The sequence below is a fragment of the Pistacia vera genome, unplaced genomic scaffold (assembly GCF_008641045.1).
Source record: "Pistacia vera cultivar Batoury unplaced genomic scaffold, PisVer_v2 Contig42, whole genome shotgun sequence".
In the NCBI taxonomy this organism is placed as follows: Eukaryota; Viridiplantae; Streptophyta; class Magnoliopsida; order Sapindales; family Anacardiaceae; genus Pistacia; species Pistacia vera.
Genome location: NW_022196246.1, coordinates 331,460 through 356,947, shown reverse-complemented (window position 1 = coordinate 356,947; position 25,488 = coordinate 331,460). Strand labels below are relative to the sequence as shown.

The 25,488-nt window shown below is 34.3% G+C and overlaps 6 protein-coding genes across 7 annotated transcripts; all 6 read left to right on the top strand.

Moving 5' to 3' along the window:
• The first annotated feature begins 6,633 nt into the window (after positions 1-6,633).
• Positions 6,634-8,346, top strand: LOC116142822 (E3 ubiquitin-protein ligase RMA3-like). The gene has a single exon (XM_031428233.1). It carries the CDS (start codon positions 7,371-7,373, stop codon positions 8,157-8,159), a length of 789 nt encoding a protein of 262 aa, XP_031284093.1. The 5' UTR covers positions 6,634-7,370; the 3' UTR covers positions 8,160-8,346.
• Positions 8,347-8,495: 149 nt separating this feature from the next.
• On the top strand, positions 8,496-9,968 carry LOC116142821 (F-box/FBD/LRR-repeat protein At4g26340-like). The gene is made up of 2 exons (XM_031428232.1): positions 8,496-9,432; positions 9,535-9,968. Exons 1-2 carry the CDS (start codon positions 8,656-8,658, stop codon positions 9,949-9,951), a joined length of 1,194 nt encoding a protein of 397 aa, XP_031284092.1. The 5' UTR covers positions 8,496-8,655; the 3' UTR covers positions 9,952-9,968.
• Positions 9,969-12,346: 2,378 nt separating this feature from the next.
• On the top strand, positions 12,347-14,148 carry LOC116142793 (expansin-A12). Its single transcript, XM_031428199.1, has 3 exons — positions 12,347-12,911; positions 13,218-13,527; positions 13,749-14,148. Exons 1-3 carry the CDS (start codon positions 12,764-12,766, stop codon positions 14,062-14,064), a joined length of 774 nt encoding a protein of 257 aa, XP_031284059.1. The 5' UTR covers positions 12,347-12,763; the 3' UTR covers positions 14,065-14,148.
• Positions 14,149-14,685: 537 nt separating this feature from the next.
• Positions 14,686-17,303, top strand: LOC116142837 (pentatricopeptide repeat-containing protein At4g21705, mitochondrial-like). 2 transcript variants are annotated; one of them, XM_031428252.1, is made up of 2 exons: positions 14,686-15,022; positions 15,892-17,303. In XM_031428252.1, the coding sequence occupies exons 1-2, from the start codon at positions 14,774-14,776 to the stop codon at positions 17,110-17,112; spliced, it is 1,470 nt and encodes a 489-aa protein (XP_031284112.1). In that variant the 5' UTR covers positions 14,686-14,773; the 3' UTR covers positions 17,113-17,303. The 2 variants fall into 2 exon arrangements, with proteins under 2 accessions (XP_031284112.1, XP_031284113.1); XM_031428253.1 differs by lacking the exon at positions 14,686-15,022 and adding an exon at positions 15,348-15,529.
• Positions 17,304-17,713: 410 nt separating this feature from the next.
• On the top strand, positions 17,714-21,217 carry LOC116142813 (vicilin-like seed storage protein At2g18540). Its single transcript, XM_031428221.1, has 8 exons — positions 17,714-18,233; positions 18,502-18,547; positions 18,926-18,975; positions 19,072-19,113; positions 19,507-19,620; positions 20,334-20,412; positions 20,514-20,585; positions 20,677-21,217. Exons 1-8 carry the CDS (start codon positions 17,743-17,745, stop codon positions 20,722-20,724), a joined length of 942 nt encoding a protein of 313 aa, XP_031284081.1. The 5' UTR covers positions 17,714-17,742; the 3' UTR covers positions 20,725-21,217.
• LOC116142844 (aspartyl protease AED1-like) lies at positions 21,022-22,407 on the top strand. Its single transcript, XM_031428259.1, has 3 exons — positions 21,022-21,092; positions 21,658-21,734; positions 21,893-22,407. Exons 1-3 carry the CDS (start codon positions 21,022-21,024, stop codon positions 22,405-22,407), a joined length of 663 nt encoding a protein of 220 aa, XP_031284119.1.
• The last annotated feature ends 3,081 nt before the right edge of the window (positions 22,408-25,488 follow it).

The following is a 25,488-nucleotide window of genomic DNA, read 5'->3' as shown; positions in this document are numbered from 1 at the left end:
GAGAGAAATGCGGAGGGGGTTGGTTAAATTAAAGAGAATCATTTTTTTTGTTCTTTTGTTGTTGGGAGTCCTCATCCCTTGCAGCCCACTTCCTCTGTTAACGTTAAACATAATTTTGCAATCCTTTTTTCTCCTTTGGCTGCTTAATTTCTTAAAAATTATTAGGATTGAGGTGAATTCACTTAGGATATGTTGGATGATTTAGATAATTTGCAATTTTGTTTGTTAAATGGGAATGAAGAAGACGGGCAGGAGAACAATAGAATTTTATTTATTTATTGTCAATGATAATTTCCTCTGTTGAAATTTGTTTTCGTTGTGTTGTGGTGATGTACTAGGGAGGACCATAGTCAAAAGACTTTCATGGGAAATTGATGATAGCTAATTAGTTCGCTTGGGAGGAGCATCCAGTGCTTTATAGTTTTTATTAGTCATGGACTTGTTCTGTTCATATTTTTATAGGCTTCTTTTAAACGACAGCTTCAAGGGTTTATTTCTATGAACATTGGCATTGTTTACATATTTTACATGGAGTTCCATGGCTAAAAGAAAAATTAACAAGAAATGTAATAAAAAAGATTTTCTTATTTTTTACAGATTCAAACAATTGCAGATATAATCAAAGGAAGGGTGGGATTCAATTGAGGTTTTTAATGTTTCGATCAGGAGTTTCACATCTAAAAGACTAACCTATTAGGTTGAGAGATTTTCTCCTTTTATAAGGCCAAGAGTCTAATACGCTTTCGACGTGGGATTCGTTACAGTTCCCACCCCTACTTTCATAAATTATAGATTTTCACCCTTAAATTAACATAAAACTGTTTAATCTAACAATTAAAAGGGTAAATTGGTCATTTCAAGGATGAAAATTTCAAAACAACCCTTCACTTGTCAAATTCATCCCACCAAAAAAATTTCAAAATAACCCTTCACTTCTCAAATTCATCCCACCGGCGATTTCAGGCCATTCCAGTTTATTTCTGACACAATCAACCTCTCCTGACACCACCATTACAATCTCCTCAACCCCTATATGAAAACCCCTAACCTCCCCGCCTAATTGAACCCCCTCAATCGCCAGCCATCGGTTTTAGTGTCAATCGGGGTTTCATCCAAATTCTGACAGGTCTCGGCACCGAAAACCACCCCTAAGACCACTAATAGCATCATCGGCTTCCCCCCACCAAAACCCCCAACATCGCCGACTACAATTGCCTGCCGATCGTCGCCGCCTCTCCCTTAGGTTTTCTCCTTTTGTCACCCATTTCCAGCCAAATTTCGGCACCTTGTCGAGGTGCGATCAGGTGGAAAAGTTAAGGGTTTTGGTGAGAAGGATAAGGGGATGTTGATAGTGGTGTCGGGGAGGTCCAATGGAATCAGAATCAGGCCAGGTTTTTGGCTTAGCCAGGATCTCCTCTAGGGTTATTTGAGAGAAATTTGAGATGTGGGAGTTATTTTGAGAGAAAAGTAACGGTATTAATTTAAGGGAGGGAATCTATAATTTATGAAACCAAGGGTGAGAACTTGCAGCTTCGCCAAACCTTGGGTGAGAAAATGTCGTTTACTCTTTATGAAATAACTAATTCATTTGCATTTAACACCACATAGGATCACACATTACTTGGGATGAGAATGTTGGGATAAATAATATTATTGTTTGATAAGTTGTATGATATTTTGCCTATCGGTAGAAGATATTGGTTTTGCTGGCCAAAGATTAATGAAAAAAGAAAATATTGAACCAATAATGATAAAATTGTAATTATATTTGAGTGATCGGGTCATTCGATATGAACTTTTAGATATATTATTTAAGAGATTTTGAATTCGAGTATTAATAAAGGTTTCACTGGGATTTTTATTCAGACTGATAGTTTTAAGATTTTAAAAACTTAATTAAAGAGCACGTAAGTAGGTCAAAATCTCTACGCCGTAGAAAAAAAAAAGTGCTAAAATTGTACGTTACCAGAGTCAATATATGATGGTAAAACTTACTAATTAATGATTTGTACACTTTATTGTGTCGAATCTTAGGTTGAAAATTTAGAGTTGGGATAAGCTCGAATATGTGCCATGTCATCCCTATCCTCTTTACCATTTTTATAGTTCAAGAAACAATTTCTTTTGGTAGCTTCAATGATTATGGAGACTGAGACATCAGACATGGACGCCCCCACCCTTTCCCAATAGACTTTAATCTTGTTTTGTTTTACTAAAATTCTAAAGCGCTTTTAGGTTTTAATTTTATTACTATTTTTTCTAAACATTTTGATTTTTATTATTATTTTTTCTAATTTAGTACCAAAATTGTCAAATAACATATCCATATTGTATTTTAGTCATTTAAGATGTGGAAACACGTAAAAGATAAGATTAAACTAAAATAAGAAGAGTTGTGATTATTATTTATAAAATAATACTATATTTATAATCTAATCTTACAAATTTTTTTTTATAACGTCAACATGATATATCATAATTGGTCAGTTTGTAACTGGTGTGACAAAAAAATTCATTAAAAATCAATTACGAGTTATCACATCAACGTTATTAGAGAAAATTTATGAAATTGAATTATAAGTGTAATAATAGCCAATAAATAATGAACTCAACTCTTCTAATTTTAATTTGATCTTATTTCGTGTTTTCACTTCTTAAATGACTAAAATAAATTAAACCCTACTTGATGAATTAAATAAATTCTGATTTGATTAAATTTTAATTTTTGAAAACATAGCATTTCATGAATTATTAGTAGACCTATAAACCGTAATTGTGCTAACATTAGGAAATGATAAAAATCATGCCCTTTTTGGATTTTATTTTATTTTTACTTAAATATCACTATTAAATTAAATATCTCTAATGAGTATTGAAATACACTTTACAAAGCGAATAATAAGAATTAGCAACAAAGGAATATTAAGAACAATTAGGAGACAAATGTTTTGGTAGCTAACAAAATATATGTCAGATAATTAAAACAAAAACATTTTAATTTTCTGAAAACCTTTTTAATACCAAAAACAATTAACATACTACTAATAAAAAATTAAATCCTCTAATATTGATAAAATAACAACTCATCTAGCCTCAAGGGCTTGGCCGAACGGCCGTTAAGGAAATTTACTCTCTTTATTGAGTTTTTGTATTCGAACTTTTGAGATATCTACCACGTTGTGATTTACCTGATTATTTAGGTTTATAGAGTGTTCAATGAACCTCAATGATTAGTTAAAATACGTGTAAACCCGTTTGAACACTCTGATTATCAAAAAAAAAAAAAAAAAAAGTAATAATAATAACAACTCATCTAAGTTCTTTCAAAAAGTTCTTTGTTTTTAATTTTTTTTATACGTGTATAAAAAATAAAATTAACAATTCATAATCTCCCTTTTCATATTTTGTATATAAAAGTGATTGAATTATTAAGAAAGAGAATAAAAAAAAAATGGGAGATTGTCGTAATTTGACACTCAGTTTGATTCAATACAAGTATTAAAAAGTGGAGAAAATTCTAGAGAGGTCAACATTGTCGGTGGGCCATCGTCAGATTGTCCAAACTTTCTTAGTCAACCCTCACGATCCTCACGATCTTCATCATATTATAAAAATAATGCCACGTATATAGGGCATACCATTCTTATCTGCACCGCGACAACATGCTTTTGTTGCTTACAAACACCTATGGCACGGCGGAACCCGGAAACTGTGTTGAGGGTCAAAGTGTAATATTTAACAAATAAATGAGCCTAAAGTAAATGTATATAAAAATATACTTAGTAAAATTGTAAATTTAAGGAAGATAAACTGTTAAAATTGAAAACTATATTAATCATAAAACTAAATAATACTAGAATTCTTATCCGACAGATAATTTTAAGGTCTTAAAAGATTAGTTAAAGTACATATAAATTGGTTCGAACATCTCTAGTCAATAAAAAAAAAAAAAAAAAAAAAAAAAATGTCACTAGTGGTGGCATAGATGGATGGTCAAATAATCCATTAATTAAATTAAACCGTGTTGAGGGTCAAAGTGTAATATTTAACAAATAAACGAGGGTAAAGAAAGTATACAAATTTTACTTAGCAAAATTGTAAATTTAAGGAAGATAAACTGTTAAAATTAAAAACTATATTAATTATAAAACTAAATAATATTGAAATTCTTATCCGACCAATAGTTTTAGGGTCTCGGAGGATTAATTAAAGTGCGTATAAACTAGTTCGAATACTTTTAGTAAAAAAAAAAAGAAAAAAAAAAAAAAGATATGTCACTAGTGGTGGCATAGATGGATGGTGAAAGAATTAGAAAGGTTGAGGCGTGCCACATACTTTGGATGGTCACAAATCACGATCAATATTTGATTTATGTTTAGCTAATTCATATTTAAAATACTTTAATTTCTAGAGGATTTGTTTTAATAAATTAATTAATTATGAGTCAACATAACTGACTAGCGTGGAACATAAAAAGAATAATACTTTGGTTACTAACGGATGGGTATTAATCTGTGCACTAACTAAAACATAGTACAGATACTATACGCATGGTACGTGTATTATGCTTTAGTTAGTACACAGATTAGTACCCATCCGTTAGTACCCATAGCATCACTCACATAAAAAACATTGAAAATAATATTAAGTAACACGAAATGCTCTAGTAGTTTCCTCAAGTATCAATTTCATTTTCAAATATTCTCTCAATTTTTCTAATAATTAATAAAAAAAATTAAAACTATATTTTCAAAAAATCTAAAATTTAAAATAAATCCTTATCATAGTTTATTAAATATTAACAATGAATAAATATTATCTAATTCAACAATTTTTATAACTATGTAATTCCAATGATTGATTTTTTGAAAACTGTTTTTAAAATAACTGATAGTTAAATCAGGCTAGATTGTTGAATTATAGTAATTCCAATTTTTTTATTTAATTTGAAATATTAATTAATAACCGTTCTTAAATCATAATGAAACCTTCAAAAGTAGTCAAGACATCTGGTGTTACTGATCGGGATTCGATTCCCTAGATGTGCAACTTGATTAGTTTATGGTTTTTAATCAAAAGAGGTTGGTCTGACGGTTAAGGAGATTTGCTCATCTTTCTTGAGTTTTTGGGCTCAAACCTTGGGATTATTTATTATAATAACATCATGACTTATCTGGTTCTTAGGGATTGTCAGGTGTTTAATAGATTCTGAAGATTAGTTGAGGTGTACATAAACTGACTCGGACATCCCAGTTACCAAAAAAAAATCAAAAGTGAGGAGATAACACATAAATAACTATGGTAACCACCCATTCAAAATAATAAAAAGGTTCCAAATTTATCTCATCATTTTAAGTAAAAATTTATTTAGATAAAGCCTAATCCAGTTAAATTAATATAAACTTATTTAAGGTATTTTTTTGATAAATTTAAATTAATATCTAAACTCAACTAATGTACACTGTTCTTGAACAGTTAACTGATAAATATTAAAGATTATAAATTATTTGAAATTTTGAATATTATCAATTAATTAAATTAAACCCATCAAATAAAACACTAATCCCATTCGACTAGAAACTTCTTAAATGGAAAGTTCTGATGAAAAAAATAATATCATTCACACGTGTAAATCACAAATCACATTAAAAGTAAAAAAAATAAAATAAAACAAAAATATCCCCAATAAAATATATACACGCCAAACGCGGCCTTAGTCTTACCACTTTATTATTTTATTTTTTATTTTTTTATACCAACCAATACCGCATCTTGTAGCTGCTGTTATATATTCTGCGACGACTCTCCTCTGCAAGCCAACAGTTTATCTTCACTTTTCACTTTTCATTACACAACCACTTGTATTAACACATTGTTTCGTTTCATTATCTCCTCAATTCCCTCTCGGCCGTTTCTTTCAACGCCCCTTTTTATCTATCTTTGCTTCGCTTTCTAATTTGAAGCTTCACTTTCTATCTTTGTATCATTCCTTTGTAGCTTTGACTTGTTTCAGCCTTTTCTGTATCGGTATGTTCTCGTTTCTGTGTTTACGATTCTGGGTATTGCTTTGTTTTTAGTTTTGGGTTGTAAAGTTTTGGGTTCAGTTGTTTCTTGTTGGGTTTCGGTGTTGGTTTGTTGAAGAGTGGGTGAGTTTTTTTTTTTTTTTTCCCCCCCTAGAAATTATGATTTTGTGGATGAAACTGTTTTGATTAGAAGCTTCAGTGAAGTTGGATGTGTGTTTTTTGATGGAAGCTGATTGAATGATATGATCGATTTTAAATTGAAAGACTTTTTTGCGTGATTTTGATGCCCTTTGTTTGGTTTCTGAGAAAACATAGAAGGAATTAGAAATTTTAGATCTCAACATCAGTGTCTTCTTGGTTATGTATAATTTCTTTTTTATCATTAGAGAAGAAAAAAGATAATTGCTTTCTCATCAGATTGTTGGAGGATTGAACTGTTTTAGCCCCTCTTTTTTGACCAACATATACAAGTTTATGCAATTTAGGAGAGTTTGTTTTGATTATAAATTCTTCAATCTCCCTACTCATTGAGATTGAGTTTATGTTCTATGTGAATGAAATATCCTATTTATTTATTATTTTTTTTAAATTTTGTTTAATTTTATTTTCCTTGTGTTTGAGAAAAATACTAAGGAAAGAATGCTGTTTGCAATTTTGATAATTTCTTTTTTAGCTCTAAGATGTTTTGTGTGAAAGTTTCTACTTGAAGAGGGCACGAGAATGGATTCCCAGTTAGCTATTATATTTCTTTCTTTGTGCCCAAGTGGTCCTCTGATATTACAGGTGCTGGATAAAGCTAAATGCAGATGGCTTTAAGGGCCCATCTTGAATCATGCTGCTGGCTTTTCAGTCATCATCTTTTTCACTTTTTTATTTTTGGTGTGGATGAAGATGATAGGCCTAGTTCTTTGCTCTTTTATGTAATTGTGTAGTTGAACGATTTTTGCTTTAGCTAATGTGGAGTCTTCAGTACTTTAATATGATCACTTCCATTTAATATAATTTTGAACCTTACCATCTTTGTTTCCATTCTCTTTTGCTTGTCAAGATGCTTAGGGAATCAAATGATTAGTACTTTGTTCAGGAGGATGACTATTTGGTGGTCGACCTTGAACATAAAAAAGGCATTTCTTATTTTCTTAATGGGCCATTATGCATGTGTTGTCTATTTGTGTAGATAGTGAATGATTTGCTCCTGTTGTTTATTGATCAGTAGAATATGTATCACAATGCACATGCCTTCGACTTTTTAGGTTTATGTCTACTGCATGCATTTTCATATTATTAGTCCTTATGTCTATTTCCGTGTGTACTTTCTAAGAAAATTTCATTTTTGTCACAGATTACATGGCTAGGGAACAGAACTTATTTGAGCTGGAGGCTCACTATGAAACTGATCGAGATCATTTGCTCAAGCAGAAATTGAGTTCCATCTCCGCATCTACAGGGGTCTCTGAAAACAAAAGCAGCTGTTTTGAATGCAATATTTGCATAGACTCTGCACGTGATCCTGTAGTTACCCTCTGTGGTCATCTATATTGTTGGGCTTGCATTTACGAGTGGCTTCATGTCCAAACATCCTCTCAAGATGCTGACAAACCGCAGCAGAATTGCCCCGTCTGTAAGGCTAACATTTCTCTTACTTCATTGGTTCCTCTCTATTGCCATGGAACATCCTCTTCTGAATCCGAATCCAAGAAGCATAGTTTGGGTGTGGCTGTGCCCAGTAGACCGCCTCCTATGTTGAACACTTCAATTACTTCCACTACAACATCCACCACACATCGAACTCCACAACTACATTCAGATCTCTTTCAGTCGCGAACGCAGTCATTACATAACCCACAGTACTTTCCTCACCACTACGGTGGTTATGCAGCCATTGCAACGTCTAGTCTCAGTGGTATGGCAACAATTAGCTTTGTTAACCCACTGATGGGAATGTTTGGAGGGATGGTATTAGAGAGGATTTTTGGGAGTTCAGTCACGAGTTTGTCCGCGTATCCATCTTCACATCCTCTAATGACAAGTAGCAACCGTAGAATCAGGAGGCAGGAAGTGGAGATTGACAAGTCCCTTAACAGAGTATCAATCTTTCTTTTTTGTTGCTTAATTCTGTGTCTTCTTTTGTTCTAATCATATAATCTCTTAGCTTTAATGCTTTTCATACTAAAACTATGAGATTGCGTGATTAACTACTGTACAGGGATACAAATGTTGCTAGAAGTTCCAAAGTCGAGTCCGAAACTTTTGTGAGAAAACTCTGCTATATTTCACGTGTAGATAATGTCATATTCTTCATTGTAAATTATTGTTTCTCTAATTTTTGCTTCTCTCCGTTTAGCATTCTTGACATTACTCTCTGAACTGGAAGGGTTGATTATCGAAACATGCTTCATTACATAAAATTTTCGAAAATGGGTGATCCTGATCTGAAAGGGAGAACTTTATATAGCGGGTAAACCCAAGTTAATCCAAAATTCCAAATATAAAAAGGAGCCCAAAGTTAACTGGAATACTAATAGAATTCCAAATTACATAAGGAGATCTCTTATTACTCAAAAAATACGAAACTTTAAATAGCGGTTGACCCAAGTCTTCTTTTTATCTTGATTTTTACTCTCTGAAGAGCATGGAAATCGATAGAATAAGTTGTCTCCACGACTCAATTTTATACAAAATCTTCTCTTTTCTTCCCGCAAAAGATGTTCTTCAAACAACCCTTCTCTCAAAGAGTTTGCAAGACTTATGGAAACCACTTCCTCATCTTGACTTTGATGAATCCGATTTTACTAATGAGAAAAGCTTTACCAACTTCGTGGATAAATTTCTGCTCCACCGTGGCAATTCAATCAGTATAATTAGACTTCGACTTCTATGCGGATTTGCGTGCAGAAGTTGTGATTTGGAGACCTGGATTAGTGCTGCATTTACGGCAAGAGTTCATGAGCTTCAACTCTGCTCTAAATACAAAGCCATCGGTGATGGCTTACCCTCTTCTTTATTCAATTGCAAGTCTTTGGTAACACTCAGACTGAACATCGGATATGTCGTTCGCTTTCCTGATAACTTTTGTTTCCCAAATATGAAGATCATTGATTTCTGTGATGTGCACTTTGGCAAGAACTTCAGTGATCAACTGCTCAACAGCAAAAATCTTGAAGAAATATACTTCATGCATTGTAGAATCGACATTGATAATTCTTCTTCTCCAAGTTCACTTACTGTTCGAGAAGATGTAGTTGCAGATGATTCTCATTGTTCAGGGACTTTTCCCAATTTAAATAAAGCAACTATCGTGTTAGGAAAACATCCCGGCAAAGAGGAGGAAACTGGTTTCTGCGCTAGTAAATTCATCAAAACGCTTTCTAATGCCAATGTTCTGTACCTATCAAACGCATGTATTCAGGTATGTTTTCATATTCTGAAATCATCTTTGCGGGATAATTCTGCGAACTCTTGTTACAATTTCTAGCATAAACTTACTCTTACAGTAATTTTTCTCTTGCAGCTTTTGCAATATTGCGGAGGAAATTTACTGGATTATTTGCCAACTTTTTGCAATCTCAAGCGTTTGCAGCTTACTGTTAGTATTAAGGATGGTGATATAGGGGTGTTGAGTTGTCTGCTGGATCGCTCTCCTATTCTCGAATCCCTTGGGATAAGATTTTTCAATTACAAATTCAGAAGTTTAGTTTCAAGATGTAACAGAGAACTGAAGCGAGGAGAGTATGCTCGACATTTGGAATGCATTAGAATGGAACATTTTCGTGGAAGCAAGAACCAGGTTGAGCTGGTGAGATTCTTCTTAGCAAATGCTCAAGTGTTGAAGAAGATGAGTCTTTATTCGGATAGAGAATTTCCATTGTCCCTGGACTTATTTGAGTTTCCCAGACTCTCAACAAGTTGTCAACTATTGATTTATTAGACTTTATCCCGAGGGGCATATTTATGAGAGGACTAGCCCAGACAAGTCTTCGGACAAAAAGAAATTGAAAATTTAAATAAAATTATTTTATAGATTCATAAAAAAATTATTATATATAAATAACATTTAGGGTTTATTTGGACGGAGGTTATCCCTCATTACTGATATAATGTCATTTTATATTACTTACATTATCATGTTTGGTTGATAAGTAATTAAAAATTTCGGCAATATTTTAAAACTAATAGTAATCACTGTCAATTATATAGGTGGTAATTTAAATACCACATTTTTTTTTAGGTATTGTAAGATTATTTAGTAATATTAATTTTATTACAATTTTATCCTTAATTATTAAATTTTTTGGACAATAATGTCAATGTTTTGTAAACAATTTACAAAAATATTAATGGACTATTTTACAAAAAAATTTAGGACATAAACACCCTTAAACTTAAAAAAAATTAATCAGGTCGAATTTGGCTACCACTAACAGCAACTAGCTGTTGGCTTTCAACCGACCATGCGCTGATCTAGCCGTTGTACGCTGACGACTGGCGGTGGTGGCCGATGGTCGATAGTAACTTGGGTGGTTAGGGTTTTTTGTTAAATTTTTAAACTTTTATTCTAGGGATATGCTATATAGATTACTTAATTGTTTTTTCTTTCTTTATTATTATTATTATTTGAATTGTTTTTTAACCTCTTACATTTGAGATTTTGCTAGAAAACCCGAACCATAATAAAAGTTTAACAGTTTACATTTGAGATAACTCTGACCATTTTCTGATGATAGTGACAACGATGGTGGTGATTGCAACGATGGTCAACGGTGACTAGAAGGTTGTTGGGGTATTTTAGATAAATTGTTTTTTCAGAACAAGGGTAATAAACTAATCATGTTCAAAAAAATTATTAGTTAGAGATAAAATTGTACTTAAATTAAGATTACAAAACAGAGAAGTAGATGAAATAGAAAGAGAGACATGAGGATTATGGGCGATGTGTCAGTGATATAAGATTTGTTTAATTTTATTATATATATTGTTTGATTTATGTACTCTCAACCGTTGGATAAATGATAAATCCAATGGCTGAGAGCTATTAGTCCAGAATATAGTAAAATGAGGAATATCGTATTAGAGCCCTATTATATATATATATCACCGATTATAATATATATATATATATATATATAAACATTTGTCTTGAATTTAGAGTTTTTCTATCGGCAGCATGTGCCTAAATAGTAATGGTACTTAATTTCTTTACTTACACACAATAAATGTCTACAACCAACTAACAAAAATGGACCCTCTTCACACATATATAAGAAGCTTCCTCTGCTTTTAAAATAATTAAATTAAAAATTTCACTTGCAAACTGCTACTGCTACACATACATATGCAATATTTTTCAACAGATAATTTCACGGCTTCTTCCTTTGTAATTAATCTCTTTTCATTCATTGCATCATCTTTAAATGGAAGACCTTCAAATTATTTTAAACAACTTGATTCCCGGATATTCATGTGCTTTGCCTTAATGTCTCAGATTTCAGTTGTTTAAATTATGTTAAACAAATATCTAATTTAATACATACATTATCAATAACAGATTCTACATATATTATCCATTTTAAAAACCACCCATCATTTTTATTATTAATAAAAAATACCTACATTATATACACATCTTGTGTTTCTCTTTTACAGCAAGATTTTTTTTTTTTTTTTTTTATATGACAGGGGTGTTTGAATCAATTTGCGCGTACCTCAGCTAATCTTTTGGGTTCATTGAACATCAAACAAGCTCAATGTTTAAGGTAAGTCTTTTTTTATGATTAGAGTGTCTAAGTCAACTTGCGTATACCTCAACTAATCCTCGACATCCATTGAATACCCAACAAACTCAATCCTCGGGCCTTATTGAATACTCAACAAACTCAATGTTTTTAAGGAAGTCACAAATATAGTAGGTGATCTCAAAGTAATTCGAACCTAAGAAGTTAATAAAGAAAACAAATTTTTTTAATCGTCAGGTTAATCCCTTACAGTTCAGTTTGTATTTAACAATCGGTGCGTGGTAAAATAATAGGTTTGACACAATATATAATACGTTTGAAAGATCATCTTTCACAACATATATATCATATAAATTTGCGAAATCCCAATTGTCTTATCCTATTTTTCTTGTCACATACAACATAAGAACGAATAATTATAAAAGCAATGCTAGTTTTACAAAGACACATATAAATAGGACATACAAAGACAATGATTTCTCTCTCTCATTCTCTTTTTCTATTTTTTCTTTGTTTTTTCTTTTAAATGATATTATTTTATAACCATAACATTTTTCGTTATTTAATAAATTATACAGCTATCAATGGACAATGTAAAAGTTTCATCTATATAGGACAGAAACATGATCAGTCACCGACAAATTAAAGACTTATTAGAAGCATCGTCAACAGTAGCCATCACATGCCCTTGCTCTCTATGATCACTGTCTCAACAACACCGCTGTCACTCCTCACCGTACTCAGTTTCTGTACTTTACAGGACGTGAAAAAACGCGCTTTTATTTTTAAATTTTTCAATATTCTCTTTATAAGATAACGTTAATGAATCTTCATTCGGAATATAATCACCGACAACCGCGTCCATAACTCTATAAAACACAAGCTTCCTCTTCAAGAATTTCAATATCTAGTTATCTAGCTATCTTTTGTTTGTCATCGAGGAATTTATTCAGCAAAAATATTCCAACTTTTGGTGTTTGTTTAGAGAGAAAAATTAAGCCTGTTGAAATGGGTCCCGTAGTTGTTCCTTCTGTGTTGCTTTGGCACCTTTTCTTCTTCGTGAGTGTTATGTTTGAGGGCATTAATTGTCAAGCCAGTCGTTGGCTTAATGCTCATGCAACTTTCTATGGAGCCAACCAGAGCCCCTCCACTCTTGGTAGACTATTTTAGATCTTATTTAGGGTTTTGTGAAACGACATAGAACAAGATTCTGGCCTTGCTCAGAATTAGGATTCTCTTTTGATTTGAGTTCTTCTGAACTTTTAAAAATCTCATGACTCATATGTATTAATAATAGTATATGGTTATGATTTGAATAGTTGATGTCTAAAATGGGCACATTTTTTTAACTCACTTTACAATACAGAATTACAAAACTCATTTTCCTGAATTTTATTCACTAATTCTTGATTGTAGACGTATTGAACATGTTTTATGTTTACATTATGCCTATATTTATTAGGGGGAGCTTGTGGTTATGATAATACCATCCACGCCGGCTTCGGAATCAACACAGCAGCCGTGAGTGGTGCACTTTACAGAGGCGGGGAGGCGTGCGGTGCTTGCTACCATCTAATGTGCGACTTCAAGGCCGATCCAAAGTGGTGCCTGCGCCGTGCGACGGTGACCATAACAACCACCAACTTCTGCCCTCCGAATAACAACGGCGGATGGTGCGATCCCCCTCGCCAACACTTTGACATGTCCATGCCTGCTTTCTTGCGCATTGCTCGACAAGGCAATGAAGGCATCGTCCCTGTCCTCTATCGAAGGTACAGTTTCCCATCAGCCTTATTAAACAAATGGAAGGGACATGGTTAATAATAGAATAATTTTCTAGGACAAGTGGGCTGAGTTGACTCCAAACACCAGTGTTTGGTATTGATTGTTTCAGTTGCAATTAATAGGCTATAAGAAGGTTCTTGCATCATTTAAACTGTTTATACTGTTTGGTTGGAAAGAAAGTTATTGATAATTTGTTTGGAAATTGAAGGGTGGCATGCAGGAGGAGAGGGGGAGTCCACTTCACATTGAGAGGGCAATCAAACTTCAACTTGGTGATGGTTTCAAACGTGGGTGGTAGCGGCGACGTGAAGGCTGCATGGGTTCGAGGGTCAAGGTCAAGAACGTGGGTGGCCATGCAGAGAAACTGGGGAGCAAACTGGTCAACAAGCGTCGATCTTCGAAACCAAAAACTCTCTTTTAAAATCACTTTGGTCGATCGAAGAACACTTCAGTTCTTCAATGTCGTGCCTTCGTCTTGGAGATTTGGCCAGACATATTCTTCCAAAAATCAGTTCTCCAATTAACATTTTTATAGATAGAGTAATTAATTAGTTTAATCAGCATGTCCATGAACTGGCTGTTTTTTTATTTATAGTTCTGGACATAATTATTTAACAGTTCTATGTTGTTTTGTAATTCATAAATAGATGACTCCTAAAACTGGGAGAAAATTCTATATCTGTTATTCAATTCAAGATGATGAATAAAAAATTTAATATATAGTGAGAATAATGATTGAAGTCCTTACAATTCTTTTTTTAATATATGGTTGTTTTATTAACCAATATATATATATATATGTGTGTGTGTGTGTGTGTGTGAAAGAGATAAAGAAAAAGTTTTAATTAATTTGCTGATTTTTTTGAATAGAATAAAAACTTAGATATGTGGGCCTTGATTTGGGCCAGACCAGGAATCAACTGGCCTGCTTAATGAAAGGCCCTTACAAAAGCTTAAAAGGACAAAATATATTTTTCATTTTCTCAGTTTCAAAATATTATTTTTAGATAAATATAATAAAAACGTTATTATATTTTCAGACAATAGAAAATAGATTTATAGAATAAAATTAAAATAATCAATAATTTGGAGGCAAATATCATATTGTCTCTTTTACAAAATTTTACTTTAACCTCAAAATATAGCTAACCTAAAACCCTAGTCAAAAGACTCAAAACCCTTGAAACCAAAAATTCAACTGAAATTTTCTCAAACATTTCCCTCTCAACTCCAATGGCATCAACAATCTTGAAGAAAGCTCTCAACTTCTCGGCAATAAACCCACCCATCTTTATAAGAGCATACAGCACAGCCAAAAGAAACAATCTTTATTCAAGAATTAGTCCTCTTGGTGACCCAAATTTAAGTTTAGTCCCAGTTCTTGACCAGTGGGTTCAAGAAGGCAAGAAGGTCAAGGGGGCCGAACTCCAGCATATCGTCCGTAATTTACGCGCCCGCCAAAGGATCCAGCACGCTCTTCAGGTTACCTTCCAAAAATTCATTATTAGTTGCTCTATGTGTTTCTTCAGTAAAACTGATAATTTTTTTATGGTTAAGGGATGCTTTTTTATGTAAATGAACATGTATTGGTATTTGTTTGATTAAATACTTATTGGTTCATGGTAGAAAATTGATAGAATGGATTAGTAATTAGGCCTTTTATAGCTTGAGGTGTTAATTTTTTCATTGCATTCTGTTTGCTTATTCATGATTTTAATCCTTATATTTTCATGCGATATTGTGGCAGTTCCCAGTTTTAATTTTTTTTTATCTCTCACCATTGTTATTAAACTCTGTTTTTGACAGAGCGCTAGCCATGAGGTTAGATGAATTGCAATTTATTATTTATAACTTTCGACATTCACTGAGATAGATTTTATTCAACCTTAGTAATTCAGGTAGGATTGAGGATGAACTCTTGTATGCAAAGGCTGAATATTGAGTTTCAAAAGAAAGGACTTGGAGGCTTGAATTTTGTTGGATGTTAAGGTAAATAAGAGATTGGTTACATTGCAATCACAACTTCGTTTTGGTAGATACACTTATTAAACAGATTTAATATATGAATTCAGTATTAATTTTTTTGAGTAGGTTATAATTTAGGCAAAGAAGCTGCTGATTCTCTAGCCGCAAGTAAAATCAGAAATACCTGTCTGAAAATTTAAAGAAGTACTTTTGTGTTGATGGAATAACAATTTGTTAAATGTGTTTGGATATATAGATTTTGTTGTTATCTATACAGTACTCAGATACTGACTGTGTTTTTTGTGCTGGGATCCCAAATACTGATTTGTTATGTGAAGGTTTAAGGGACACATTTGTTCATATAGCCTTTGTCTTCATTGATGCAGGTTTCTGAGTGGATGAGCAGCAAGGGCCTACCATTTTCAGTTGGTGAGCGTGCTGTGCAGTTGGATTTGATTGGTAGAGTTCAAGGGCTAGAGGCGGCAGAAAGTTACTTCAATAGTTTAAATGATGAAGATAAAATAGACAAAGTTTATGGTGCTCTTTTAAATTGTTATGTCCGAGAAGGCCTTGTTGACAAGTCTCTCGCCCATCTGCAGAAGATGAAGGATCTGGGTTTTGCTTCCTCTGCTCTCAGTTATAACAGTCTCATGTGCCTGTACAACCATACTGGCCAATTTGAGAAGATCCCTGATGTGCTGTCAGATATGAAACAAAACGGTGTCTCCCCCGACAACTTCAGCTATAGAATTTGCATGCATGCTTATGGAGCAAGGTCTGATATTGGCAGCATGGAGCATATTTTAGAAGAGATGGAGAACCAACCTCATATCACCATGGACTGGCTTACATATTCCACGGTGGCCAGTGTCTATATCAAAGCGGGTCTTAAAGAGAAAGCATTAATCTATCTTAAAAAATGTGAAGAGAAGGTATCTAAAGATGCTGTAGGCTATAATAATCTTATCTCAATGTACGCAACTCTTGGAAATAAAGATGAGATGATGAGGTTTTGGGGTCTCCAGAAAAGAAATTCTAAGAAGCAGATCAATAGGGATTATATAACCATGTTGGGTTCTCTAGTGAGGATTGGTGAACTCGAAGAATCTAAAAAATTGTTCGAGGAGTGGGAATCATCTTGTGAAACCTATGATTTCCGAGTGCCAAATGTTCTCCTTTTTGGGTATTCTCAGAGGGGATTGATCGAGAATGCTGAAGCAATGCTAAGAGACATAGTCAAAAAAGGGAAGACTCCAACTCCAAATAGTTGGTCTATTGTTGCGGCCGGATATCTTGATAAGCAGAATATGGAAAAGGCTTTTGAGTGCATAAAAGAAGCCCTGGCTGTACAAGAAGAAAATATACGGTGGAGACCCAAACCTTTGTTGATTTCTAGCATATTGAGCTGGCTTGGTGATATCGGTGATGCTGACGATGTTGAAGCTTTCATTAGCTCATTGAAAAATAAGGTTCCGAAAAGCAGGGAAATGTTCCACGTATTGATTAAGGCGTATACCAGAAGTGGGAAAGAAGTGGATGGGCTTTTGGAGAGTATGAAAGCTGAAAACATAACTGAAGATGAGGAAACTAAGTCGCTCCTTAGTTGAAGATAGCAATAGGCTAATGTTTCAATAGGTTTTTCTCCCTAATTTCGGCATGTTGATGTTTTTAAGCTGAAGTAAATCATAAACTCAATGCTAGCAATTCTGATAATATGAATGTTTGTAGAGTCAGAGAAAGTATTCCAAAATGAGTCTTGGCCCTGGTATAAGATGATTGCTTCACAGCATGTAACTATTGTTTTAAGTATATTGTTATTTTCCCTCCTTTTCATTTGACTGTTTGGACTCATTGTAATAATAATTAATTCCTCCTTTTGCTAATATTGTCGTCATTGAAACTCTTATCGACCAGTAGTTTCAGGTTTCAGAAGATTAGTTGAGGTGCATATAAACTGATTTGGACACTTCCTGTCATTAAAAAAAAAAAAAAAATCCTCCTTTTATCTTCCAGTTTTGCTAAAATAATATCAAAACTAATTAGCAGGGGAAAGAGGAAAAATGCTAATTAAAAATATATTTTGAATGCTTGTTTATTTTCACAAATGTGAGAAAATTTCTTAGTGGGTTTCGTCTTGGGCTTAAGTTGGGCCTGCAACCAAATAAGTGACAAAGTCTCACCATAAACTATAATCGTCTTTCACTTTCCTTCCCTCTCTTTAGTCTATCTGAACCAAAATGGCCAGAGATCGAGACGACACTCACGAAGGAGACGACGAAGTTCCACCATCGAAGATGAAATCGAAATACAAGTCGCGAGAAAGTTCCGATTCAGAATCCGAAGGTGACAGAAAACACGTAAAAATCGATAAACGAAAGCGGAAATCAGGAAAACGACGCCGTAGCAGAAGCGACGAAGATTCAGATTCAGAGTCAGAATATTCTTCTTCCTCGTCCGAGTACTCGGAGTCGGAGTCGGAATCTCAGCCGGAGTCGGAGAGCGAAGAGGAGAAGAGGAGAAGGAAGAGAAAGGAGAGGAAGAGAAGAAGAGAAAAGGAAGAGGAGAGAGAAAGGAAACGAAGGAAGAGAGAGAAAGAAAAGAGGAAGAGAGAGAAAGAAAAGAAAGAGAAGAGAAAGAAGAAAAAGAAGGAGAAGCTGGAGAGAGGTAAGAGAGGAGCTGTAACGAATTCTTGGGGCAAATATGGAATTATCAGAGAAACAGATATGTGGTAATGCTTTTAACTCTCCAATACTGTATCTTTGAAAATTTGGTTCTTTTTTGGCTCTGTTTTTTTGCATAGGAAGTTGAAACGGAAGTGTTTTTATGTTGGTTTCAGGTTGAATGAGTTTATGTTTTTTGTTTTCTAATGGAAATAGCTTTGAAATCATTATCTGTTTCACGTGTAGACTGCAGTTTTTTATTGTTAATTTCATGTAAAAGTTTCTGTTTTTATATCTTAATGAGGTTCTGTGGGAAAAAAAATATGTGTTTTGTAGGAATAAGAGGCCTGAGTTCACAGCATGGCTAGCAGAAGTGAGACAGGTATTTCAACTTTACTCTTTTAATACCCATGCAAACTTGCTGAATACATTATCAATTCTTGTTTTGTTTATCATTAGGGGTTAGGCAAACAATTGCAGAGGGGAGATGTTAGTTATAGAAAGTTTAAAAAGAAAAAATAAAATTGCATGGTTACTGCATAATGGAGATCTTCAAGTCCCTTTTTGTTTTATAGCTATTGTAATTGTAATTGTAATTTTCATTTTCATTTTTTTTTTTTATTTGCTTTTCTTCTTGTTCCTGAAATAGGTAGAAAAACTAAGTTTAATCTGTTGTCTCCATCAGTCAATTTTCAAGTTCAGCTAATAGTTTAAAAGAGCTCGAATGTATTGTAATTGTTTGGATAATTTTCTGTTGCAGGTGAACCTGGAAAGTTTGCCGAACTGGGAAGAGAAGCAAATGTTCAAACAGTAAGTATGAAAACTATTTGTTGATTGTTTTCAGTTTAATTCTCAAAAATGATATCGAAATTATGTTCAGCAGTTCTCAATTAATTAATTTTACAGATTCATGGAGGATCACAACACAGCTACCTTTCCTTCCAAAAAGTAAGGCTCTTTGCTGATCTGTTTCTTTTTCTTCATTCATTTCATTGTGCTGTATTAGAAACATTAAATATTTTCAATGTAAATTAAAATTTTTAAACTTTTTTATTTGCTTTTAGGGGTGTTTTTTGGTGTTTGTATTATGTAGGTTCTCAACACAGATGGAAAATTTGATTAAAAAAGTTTCTCCATGTGATAAATCCGTTACCTTGTTGGTTTTGATTTATTGTAAGATTGAAGTTAGAAGATACACATTCTCTTTTTGGGGATTTGGGGTCTGTTATTTTGTTTACATAAATTGTTTTCTCATAATATGCTATCAAGAAGATGAATAAAAATCAGTTTGGTAATTTTGAATTAATCTTGTCATGTTTGGTTGTGTTTGCATGGTGGCAGGTATTATAACCTTGATGCTTATCACAAACGCCAAATGGAAAAAGAATTCATGAAGGGTTTTAAAAAGGTCTCACAAAAGGAACGTACTATATTCAATGATGAAGAACAGCGTCGGTATGTTATGGTGCTTGCTAACATTTGATTTTTTCTGAAGTTGAAATCATCTTCCTAATCAGTTTTGTCATTAATCCATGGACTATTAGTATGTCTTTTTAATTAAAAAGCAGTTTTAACTGTATGAATCGGTAGCTTCAACTTAATGCAGTATTTTCTTGAATATATCTCTCATCTGAACTGAACTCTTGCATTGAACATTCCATATGTATACATTTTGGAAGCAATTGTGAATCGTTGATACTATACTGAAGTAATCATTATGGTGAATCCACTTAATATCTTTGAAATGCCATTTTGGTTATCTGTTTTAATTCTGCCGCAGTGTGTCTCTAAATTGGGACAATTCTCAAAATATGTTTTCAGGTTTTGCATTGTGCTAACAAGTATGTGATCTGATTCTGAAACTTTGTTCTGATGCTTTTTTGAGCATTTTTTGTTTTCCTACTGTTTGTCTCAATGGGCAAATTACTTATCTGGTCAGGATTGAGCAGAAAATTGTTCCATTTAATCATAATCATGCATGCTGTGACATAAAAGGTTAAATTCAACTTACGAATCCGAGGTTGTGTTTCCTTAACTAGCTACAATTTTCTGGTTTTGGGCTCTTAACCCACATGGTTTTAACATGCCAAAATTGCAATGAGAGGACAATCCACACTCATTAAAACTGTTGCATCATCTCATTTGGTAATAATTTTCTTCTCTTTCAGATTGGAATTGCAGCAAGCTCGTGAAAAGCAAAAGGAAGAAGAGGTGGAAGCTTTAAAGCGCTCTATGCAGAGTGGAATGGTTAGCATTTTTTATCTCAATCTAATTTTATTTTCATTTTTTAAACCTTTAAATTCTATGAAAATTTTGCTTTCTTATCTATTCAATGTTTGAATTTTAAGGCACAAGCAATGAAAGAGCAAGCTCAGCTCAGGGAAGAGATGGCTTATCAATACAAACTTGGCAACTTTGAGGTGAGGAAGTGATGTTTGATTTCTCTTCAACACTCATTGTATCAATCAATCTCTTGCAAATCGTTGATGTATTGCCAATATGTTTATGCAGGCTGCAGCTGCTATTCAGAGAAGATTGGACCCAGATGTTGCCATGTAAGATGGTTAGCTATATTGTCGGGAGTTTACTGCTTACAGGTTGTGTTTAAATACAGAGTTCTACACTACCAAGATCCATGAAATCTTTTTGTGCTCATATCCTCCATTTAAGAGACCAGCAGATTGATGCTGTGTTCTAGGTTTGAACCATCTTGTGACTTTGGTTTCTCCTCTATAGCATGTTTGCAGATTCATAGGCATAGACATTTCTACTGCTATTCATATACTAAATTATTAGTATCAAGTTATTTTTTATGATTAAACAAGAGAGTTAAGTAGTGAGCAATGGTGAGACGAGATGGCGGAAGATATCAGAGATGTCTCAAATTTTCCTTGGTGTATTGTTTTGGCGGTTAATGCACTAGTACTGTAGGTAGTTATTAAATCAATTACTCTTGTGTTCTCTTCTATATATGAGCTGCTTTAGCATAATTATTATACTCCGATAGTATTTCATAATGGAGTATAAACAATTTTTCACAGGTTACAAGTTCACTGTTTAGGATTTGTTTTATGGAATGTGTAAAAAGCACAGCACAATGCACTCTCGTTTATTCGACAAAATTGCGATGATTGGTTCTATGTCACAGTAACTCCATACCATCTAGTAATTCTTAGGAAGTTGAAATTATCCTGGAAAGGGTGGACTTTCTTCAGGTGCTGAGCAGGAGTGAATGACTAACTAATGTATGGATCAGACTAAGCAGTTGCTTTGGCTTTAGTTTGGTAACATTAAGTGTGGTAAAAAACTGATCTCGATTGAACTCTAATCTTCTGTTGACTCAATGTTATGCCAATGTTAATATAAGCATAATCTGCGTAGCTATCTCAGCTGTTCATTTGTAAGCACGGATCCATTCCAAGCTTTTGTAGTTTTTCTGCCCCTTTTTTTTGCTTACCATCACTACTCTTCCTGAACTTCCTCAAGTTTCAGTATAAAACTCATTCCCAGAGACTCCATAGAATCCCCTTTATATCCTGGAAACCTCACTTTCCATGAAAGAGTTCAAGGTACTCCAACATGTCGCAATCCAGGGTTCAATATCTTTCTTCCCTTACCAAAAAATGGAAAAACTCCGCGCTCTGAATTGATGCACCCTGATGTTTTCTTTGACCATTTCTTCTAGCTGGTGCAACTAGGCATTGGCCCTGACCTTGCTTGGACACAGTGCCAACAAATGCCAATCCTGTTTCCACCAAAGCTTCACCATTTTTGATCGCCTGTGATAATCCTCTTTGTCATCTCTTTAACTGCGTCAATAACCAATGTTTCTATAACGTCAATTGCAAGGACGGATCCTCAACTTATGGTGTTGCCTCTTGGGAGAGTTTCACATTTGTGTCACAATATGCACTTGTTACAACCATTCATGATGTGTCATTCGGTTGTTCATTTGCCAGCAAAGGCTTCCCTGGAAGCCAATTCGATCGTGTTTCCGGGATATTGGGATTCGGTCATGGCCAAAGTTCTCTGATACAACAAATCGGTAGTTTTATTGAATCTCGCTTCTCCTATTGCTTTTTTGATCCTCAACCTGAAGGAGGATACATGTCTGTGGGGTTTCTGAAGTTTGGCATTGACATGGGCTATCGCGGAGGCCAAGTTCAGACAACCCCTTCTGTAAATCACTCTACGAGTGATAATTACTACTTAAATTTACTTGCATCAATAACAAACGTTTGAATGATCCTCCTCACACCTTTGATTTTGACCCCAATGGCGATGGCGAATGCTTGATTGATTTCGGAACTGTTCTCACCTATATCCATCAAGATGACTACTGGAAGTTGCATATGGAGTTTAAATACTATTTTGATCGATTTGATCAGCTCGAATGAACCACATGCCCTCCTCCATTTGCAACTTTGTTATAGGTTTCCAAGGGATTTTAAACAGTTTCCTTCAATGACATTCCATTTTAAGGATGCTGATCTGACAACCTGAGAATGTATTGATTATTGTTAGAGTGAATCACACAAAAACGATGTCGTTGTACCTTTAGTGCAACGCTGTCGTTTTATTCTTGTCATCACAAAGACAAAATCCAGACCATTGAAGGACATTAACATCTAACGGCCAGGATCTACTCTCCCCAAAACAGAATGAAAAAACGACTTCACCTTGCTGCTGCATTTTAGTCTGCTCGTTGGAGTTTATTTTTCAGTTCGTGTATTCTGTGTAAAAAAGGTTCTGCTCTGTATCGTTTCTTGCTTGACTGTAATCTTTGTGTGGTTGGTTGTAATCACTTGTAAGGGCTCCGTTTCCCTTTGAGTCTTGAGGATCTATTTAGAGTTCTCATAGGAAAGATTCTAGGTTATTGTGAGAGAGAGATACCCTGTTTAAGAGTGAGTTTGGGGTGTAGAATTTGTTTGTATCAGGTTGTATTGATATTTAGTGCAGTGAGCTCTTGGGTTTCTTGAGCTCAACGTGGATGTAGTTTATCCTATATAGGATAAGCAAACCACAGTAAAAATCCGTGTCTTTATTCTTGACTTCTTTACATTTTTCGTTTGTGTGTGTTGAGTGTGAAATTGGTGGATTTTTTTAGTGTTAGAAGTGCAGATTAACTCTATAGTGGTATCAGAGCCATCAATTTAGGGTTCGTCAAATTTAGGGTTTACTGTTGAAATTAGGGTTTGAAAAATTTTAGGAGTTTCTTGATTTCAAGATTCAGTGAGGTCTAGAGTTAGGAAATCTTCGAAACTTAGCCCTTAATTTCTTGTGATAACCACAAATTCGAGTGAAACCCTTGTTCTTCAAATCTGTCTGTTAAAATTACCAAACACCATTACCATCAGTTACACATAATGAGTACCACACGGGTTGAAATCACACACTATGATGGCAAAGTTGATTTTAACACATGGAAGAAGAAAATGAAGGCACTCTTGTCACATAATAAAGTGGCAGTCACACTGGAGAAGGATCATACCAAATGGCCCGAGGAAAAGCTGAAAAGGAAAGCCGAAATTGATGAGGAGGCGTACAATCTCATCGTCATGAATCTGGCCGACAACATGCTGCGAAAAGGAGATGGTGCTAAGACACTGTTAACTCTCTAGGGTAAGCTAGAATCACTCTATGCAGTTCAGTCTACCCCTAATCTTGCTTATTTGAAAGGTATACTGTTTTCATATAAGATGGATAGTGCTAGGACCATAGAAGAGAACCTAGATGAGTTCTTGAAAATGACCCTTGTACTCAAGGGCACTGATCAAGAACTCAATGAGTCTAGTTTAGCCATGTTCTTTTAAATTCTATTACTGAAGAATATCAGGTTGTCAAGAATGCCCTGTTGTACACTGGAACTGTCCCTAGTATAGACCTAATTACATCAGGTTTGAAGGCTAGAGAACTAAAGCTTAGGGTCCAGAAGAAAAATAACAGTAGTCTGTTTGTGAAAGGAAAGGGAGATTCTAGGTAGTCTGGGGGTAATTCTTAGTTTAATAATGGTTCTAGAAATAAAAAGAAAAACAAGAATACTCATAAGGGAAAAGGAGAAACAAGGAAATGTTTCTTCTGTAACAAGATTGGTCACCTGAAGAAAAACTGTTATGAGTGGATCAGGAAACAAAAACAGAATAGTACAGAGAGCAATTTGGACTCTAGTAAAACTGATATCCAAGAATCTGAAGTCTTGACTGTATCTAGGTCTGAAAAAGTAAAAGAATGGGCATTAGACTCTGGGTGCTCATTTCATATGAGCCCCAATAGGGAGTGGTTTTAGGAGTTTGAAGCTGGTGAGTTAGAGACAATTTACATGGGAAATAATAATGCCTGCAAGGTTCAAGGGATTGGGAGTATAGTCCTAAGTCTTGATAATGGTATATCTGTCAAATTAACTAGAGTGAGATATATACCAGAACTGAAAAGAAACTTGATTTCCCTAGGCACATTAGATGAATTAGGTTGCTGCTATAAGGCTGAAGATGGTTGCCTAAATGTGTATAAAAATAAGAACTTATTTCTAAAAGGTGTCAAACCAAATGGCCTCTACATCCTGTGTGGTAATTACTGTTCAAATTATGTTAATTCTGCTTTGTTCACTATTAACCTCACTGTTACAGAAAAATGGCACCTCAGAATGGGTCACATGAGTCAGAAAGGACTCAACATTTTGAGCCAGCAAGGTATGTTTGGTAAGGATTCTATTGACTCTTTAAATTTTTGTGAGACATGCATATTAGATAAACAACATAGGGTGAGCTTCCAGAAAGGAACTCACCTGGCCACCAATAACCTAGAATATCTTCATGCTGATTTGTGGGGGCCTGAAAAAACCAAAACACATGGGGGAAGCAGTTACTTCCTGTCTATAGTTGATGACTATAGCAGAAAAGTTTGGGTTTATCTGCTTAAGACCAAAGATGAGGCTCTTGCTAGGTTTAAGAGTTGGAAAACATTATTAGAGAACCAAACTGATAAGAGAGTTAAAGCTCTCAAAACTGACAACGGCCTAGAATTCTGTAATAGTGAGTTTGACCAATTCTGTAGTGATCAAGGGATACTTAGACATAGGACTGTGAGGAAGACTCCACAACAGAATGGAGTTGCTGAGAGAATGAACAGGACTTTGTTAGAAAAGATTAGATGTCTACTGTTCACATCAGGTTTACCAAAATCCTTCTGGGGTGAGGCCCTTAATACTGCAGCTTATTTAGTTAATAGGAGTCCTTCTAGTGCCATTAATTTCACATGCCCAAAAGAAAAGTGGACTAATAGGAAGCCCAACCTAGGTCACCTTAGAGCTTTTGGATGTGCTGC

What these genes read in the sequence shown, in the direction of transcription:
- LOC116142822 (XM_031428233.1), top strand. Translation starts at nt 7,371, where the DNA reads ATGGCTAGGGAACAGAACTTATTTGAGCTGGAGGCTCACTATGAAACT.
- LOC116142821 (XM_031428232.1), top strand. Translation starts at nt 8,656, where the DNA reads ATGGAAATCGATAGAATAAGTTGTCTCCACGACTCAATTTTATACAAA. An exon ending in TATCAAACGCATGTATTCAG is followed by an intron (nt 9,433 to 9,534) that starts GTATGTTTTCAT and finishes TTTCTCTTGCAG; the next exon opens with CTTTTGCAATATTGCGGAGG.
- LOC116142793 (XM_031428199.1), top strand. Translation starts at nt 12,764, where the DNA reads ATGGGTCCCGTAGTTGTTCCTTCTGTGTTGCTTTGGCACCTTTTCTTC. An exon ending in CCAGAGCCCCTCCACTCTTG is followed by an intron (nt 12,912 to 13,217) that starts GTAGACTATTTT and finishes TATATTTATTAG; the next exon opens with GGGGAGCTTGTGGTTATGAT. An exon ending in GTCCCTGTCCTCTATCGAAG is followed by an intron (nt 13,528 to 13,748) that starts GTACAGTTTCCC and finishes TGGAAATTGAAG; the next exon opens with GGTGGCATGCAGGAGGAGAG.
- LOC116142837 (XM_031428252.1), top strand. Translation starts at nt 14,774, where the DNA reads ATGGCATCAACAATCTTGAAGAAAGCTCTCAACTTCTCGGCAATAAAC. An exon ending in GGATCCAGCACGCTCTTCAG is followed by an intron (nt 15,023 to 15,891) that starts GTTACCTTCCAA and finishes TCATTGATGCAG; the next exon opens with GTTTCTGAGTGGATGAGCAG.
- LOC116142813 (XM_031428221.1), top strand. Translation starts at nt 17,743, where the DNA reads ATGGCCAGAGATCGAGACGACACTCACGAAGGAGACGACGAAGTTCCA. An exon ending in GCTACCTTTCCTTCCAAAAA is followed by an intron (nt 19,114 to 19,506) that starts GTAAGGCTCTTT and finishes GCATGGTGGCAG; the next exon opens with GTATTATAACCTTGATGCTT. An exon ending in ACAAACTTGGCAACTTTGAG is followed by an intron (nt 20,586 to 20,676) that starts GTGAGGAAGTGA and finishes ATGTTTATGCAG; the next exon opens with GCTGCAGCTGCTATTCAGAG.
- LOC116142844 (XM_031428259.1), top strand. Translation starts at nt 21,022, where the DNA reads ATGGCGGAAGATATCAGAGATGTCTCAAATTTTCCTTGGTGTATTGTT. An exon ending in GCGGTTAATGCACTAGTACT is followed by an intron (nt 21,093 to 21,657) that starts GTAGGTAGTTAT and finishes CTCAAGTTTCAG; the next exon opens with TATAAAACTCATTCCCAGAG. An exon ending in TTTCCATGAAAGAGTTCAAG is followed by an intron (nt 21,735 to 21,892) that starts GTACTCCAACAT and finishes GCTTGGACACAG; the next exon opens with TGCCAACAAATGCCAATCCT.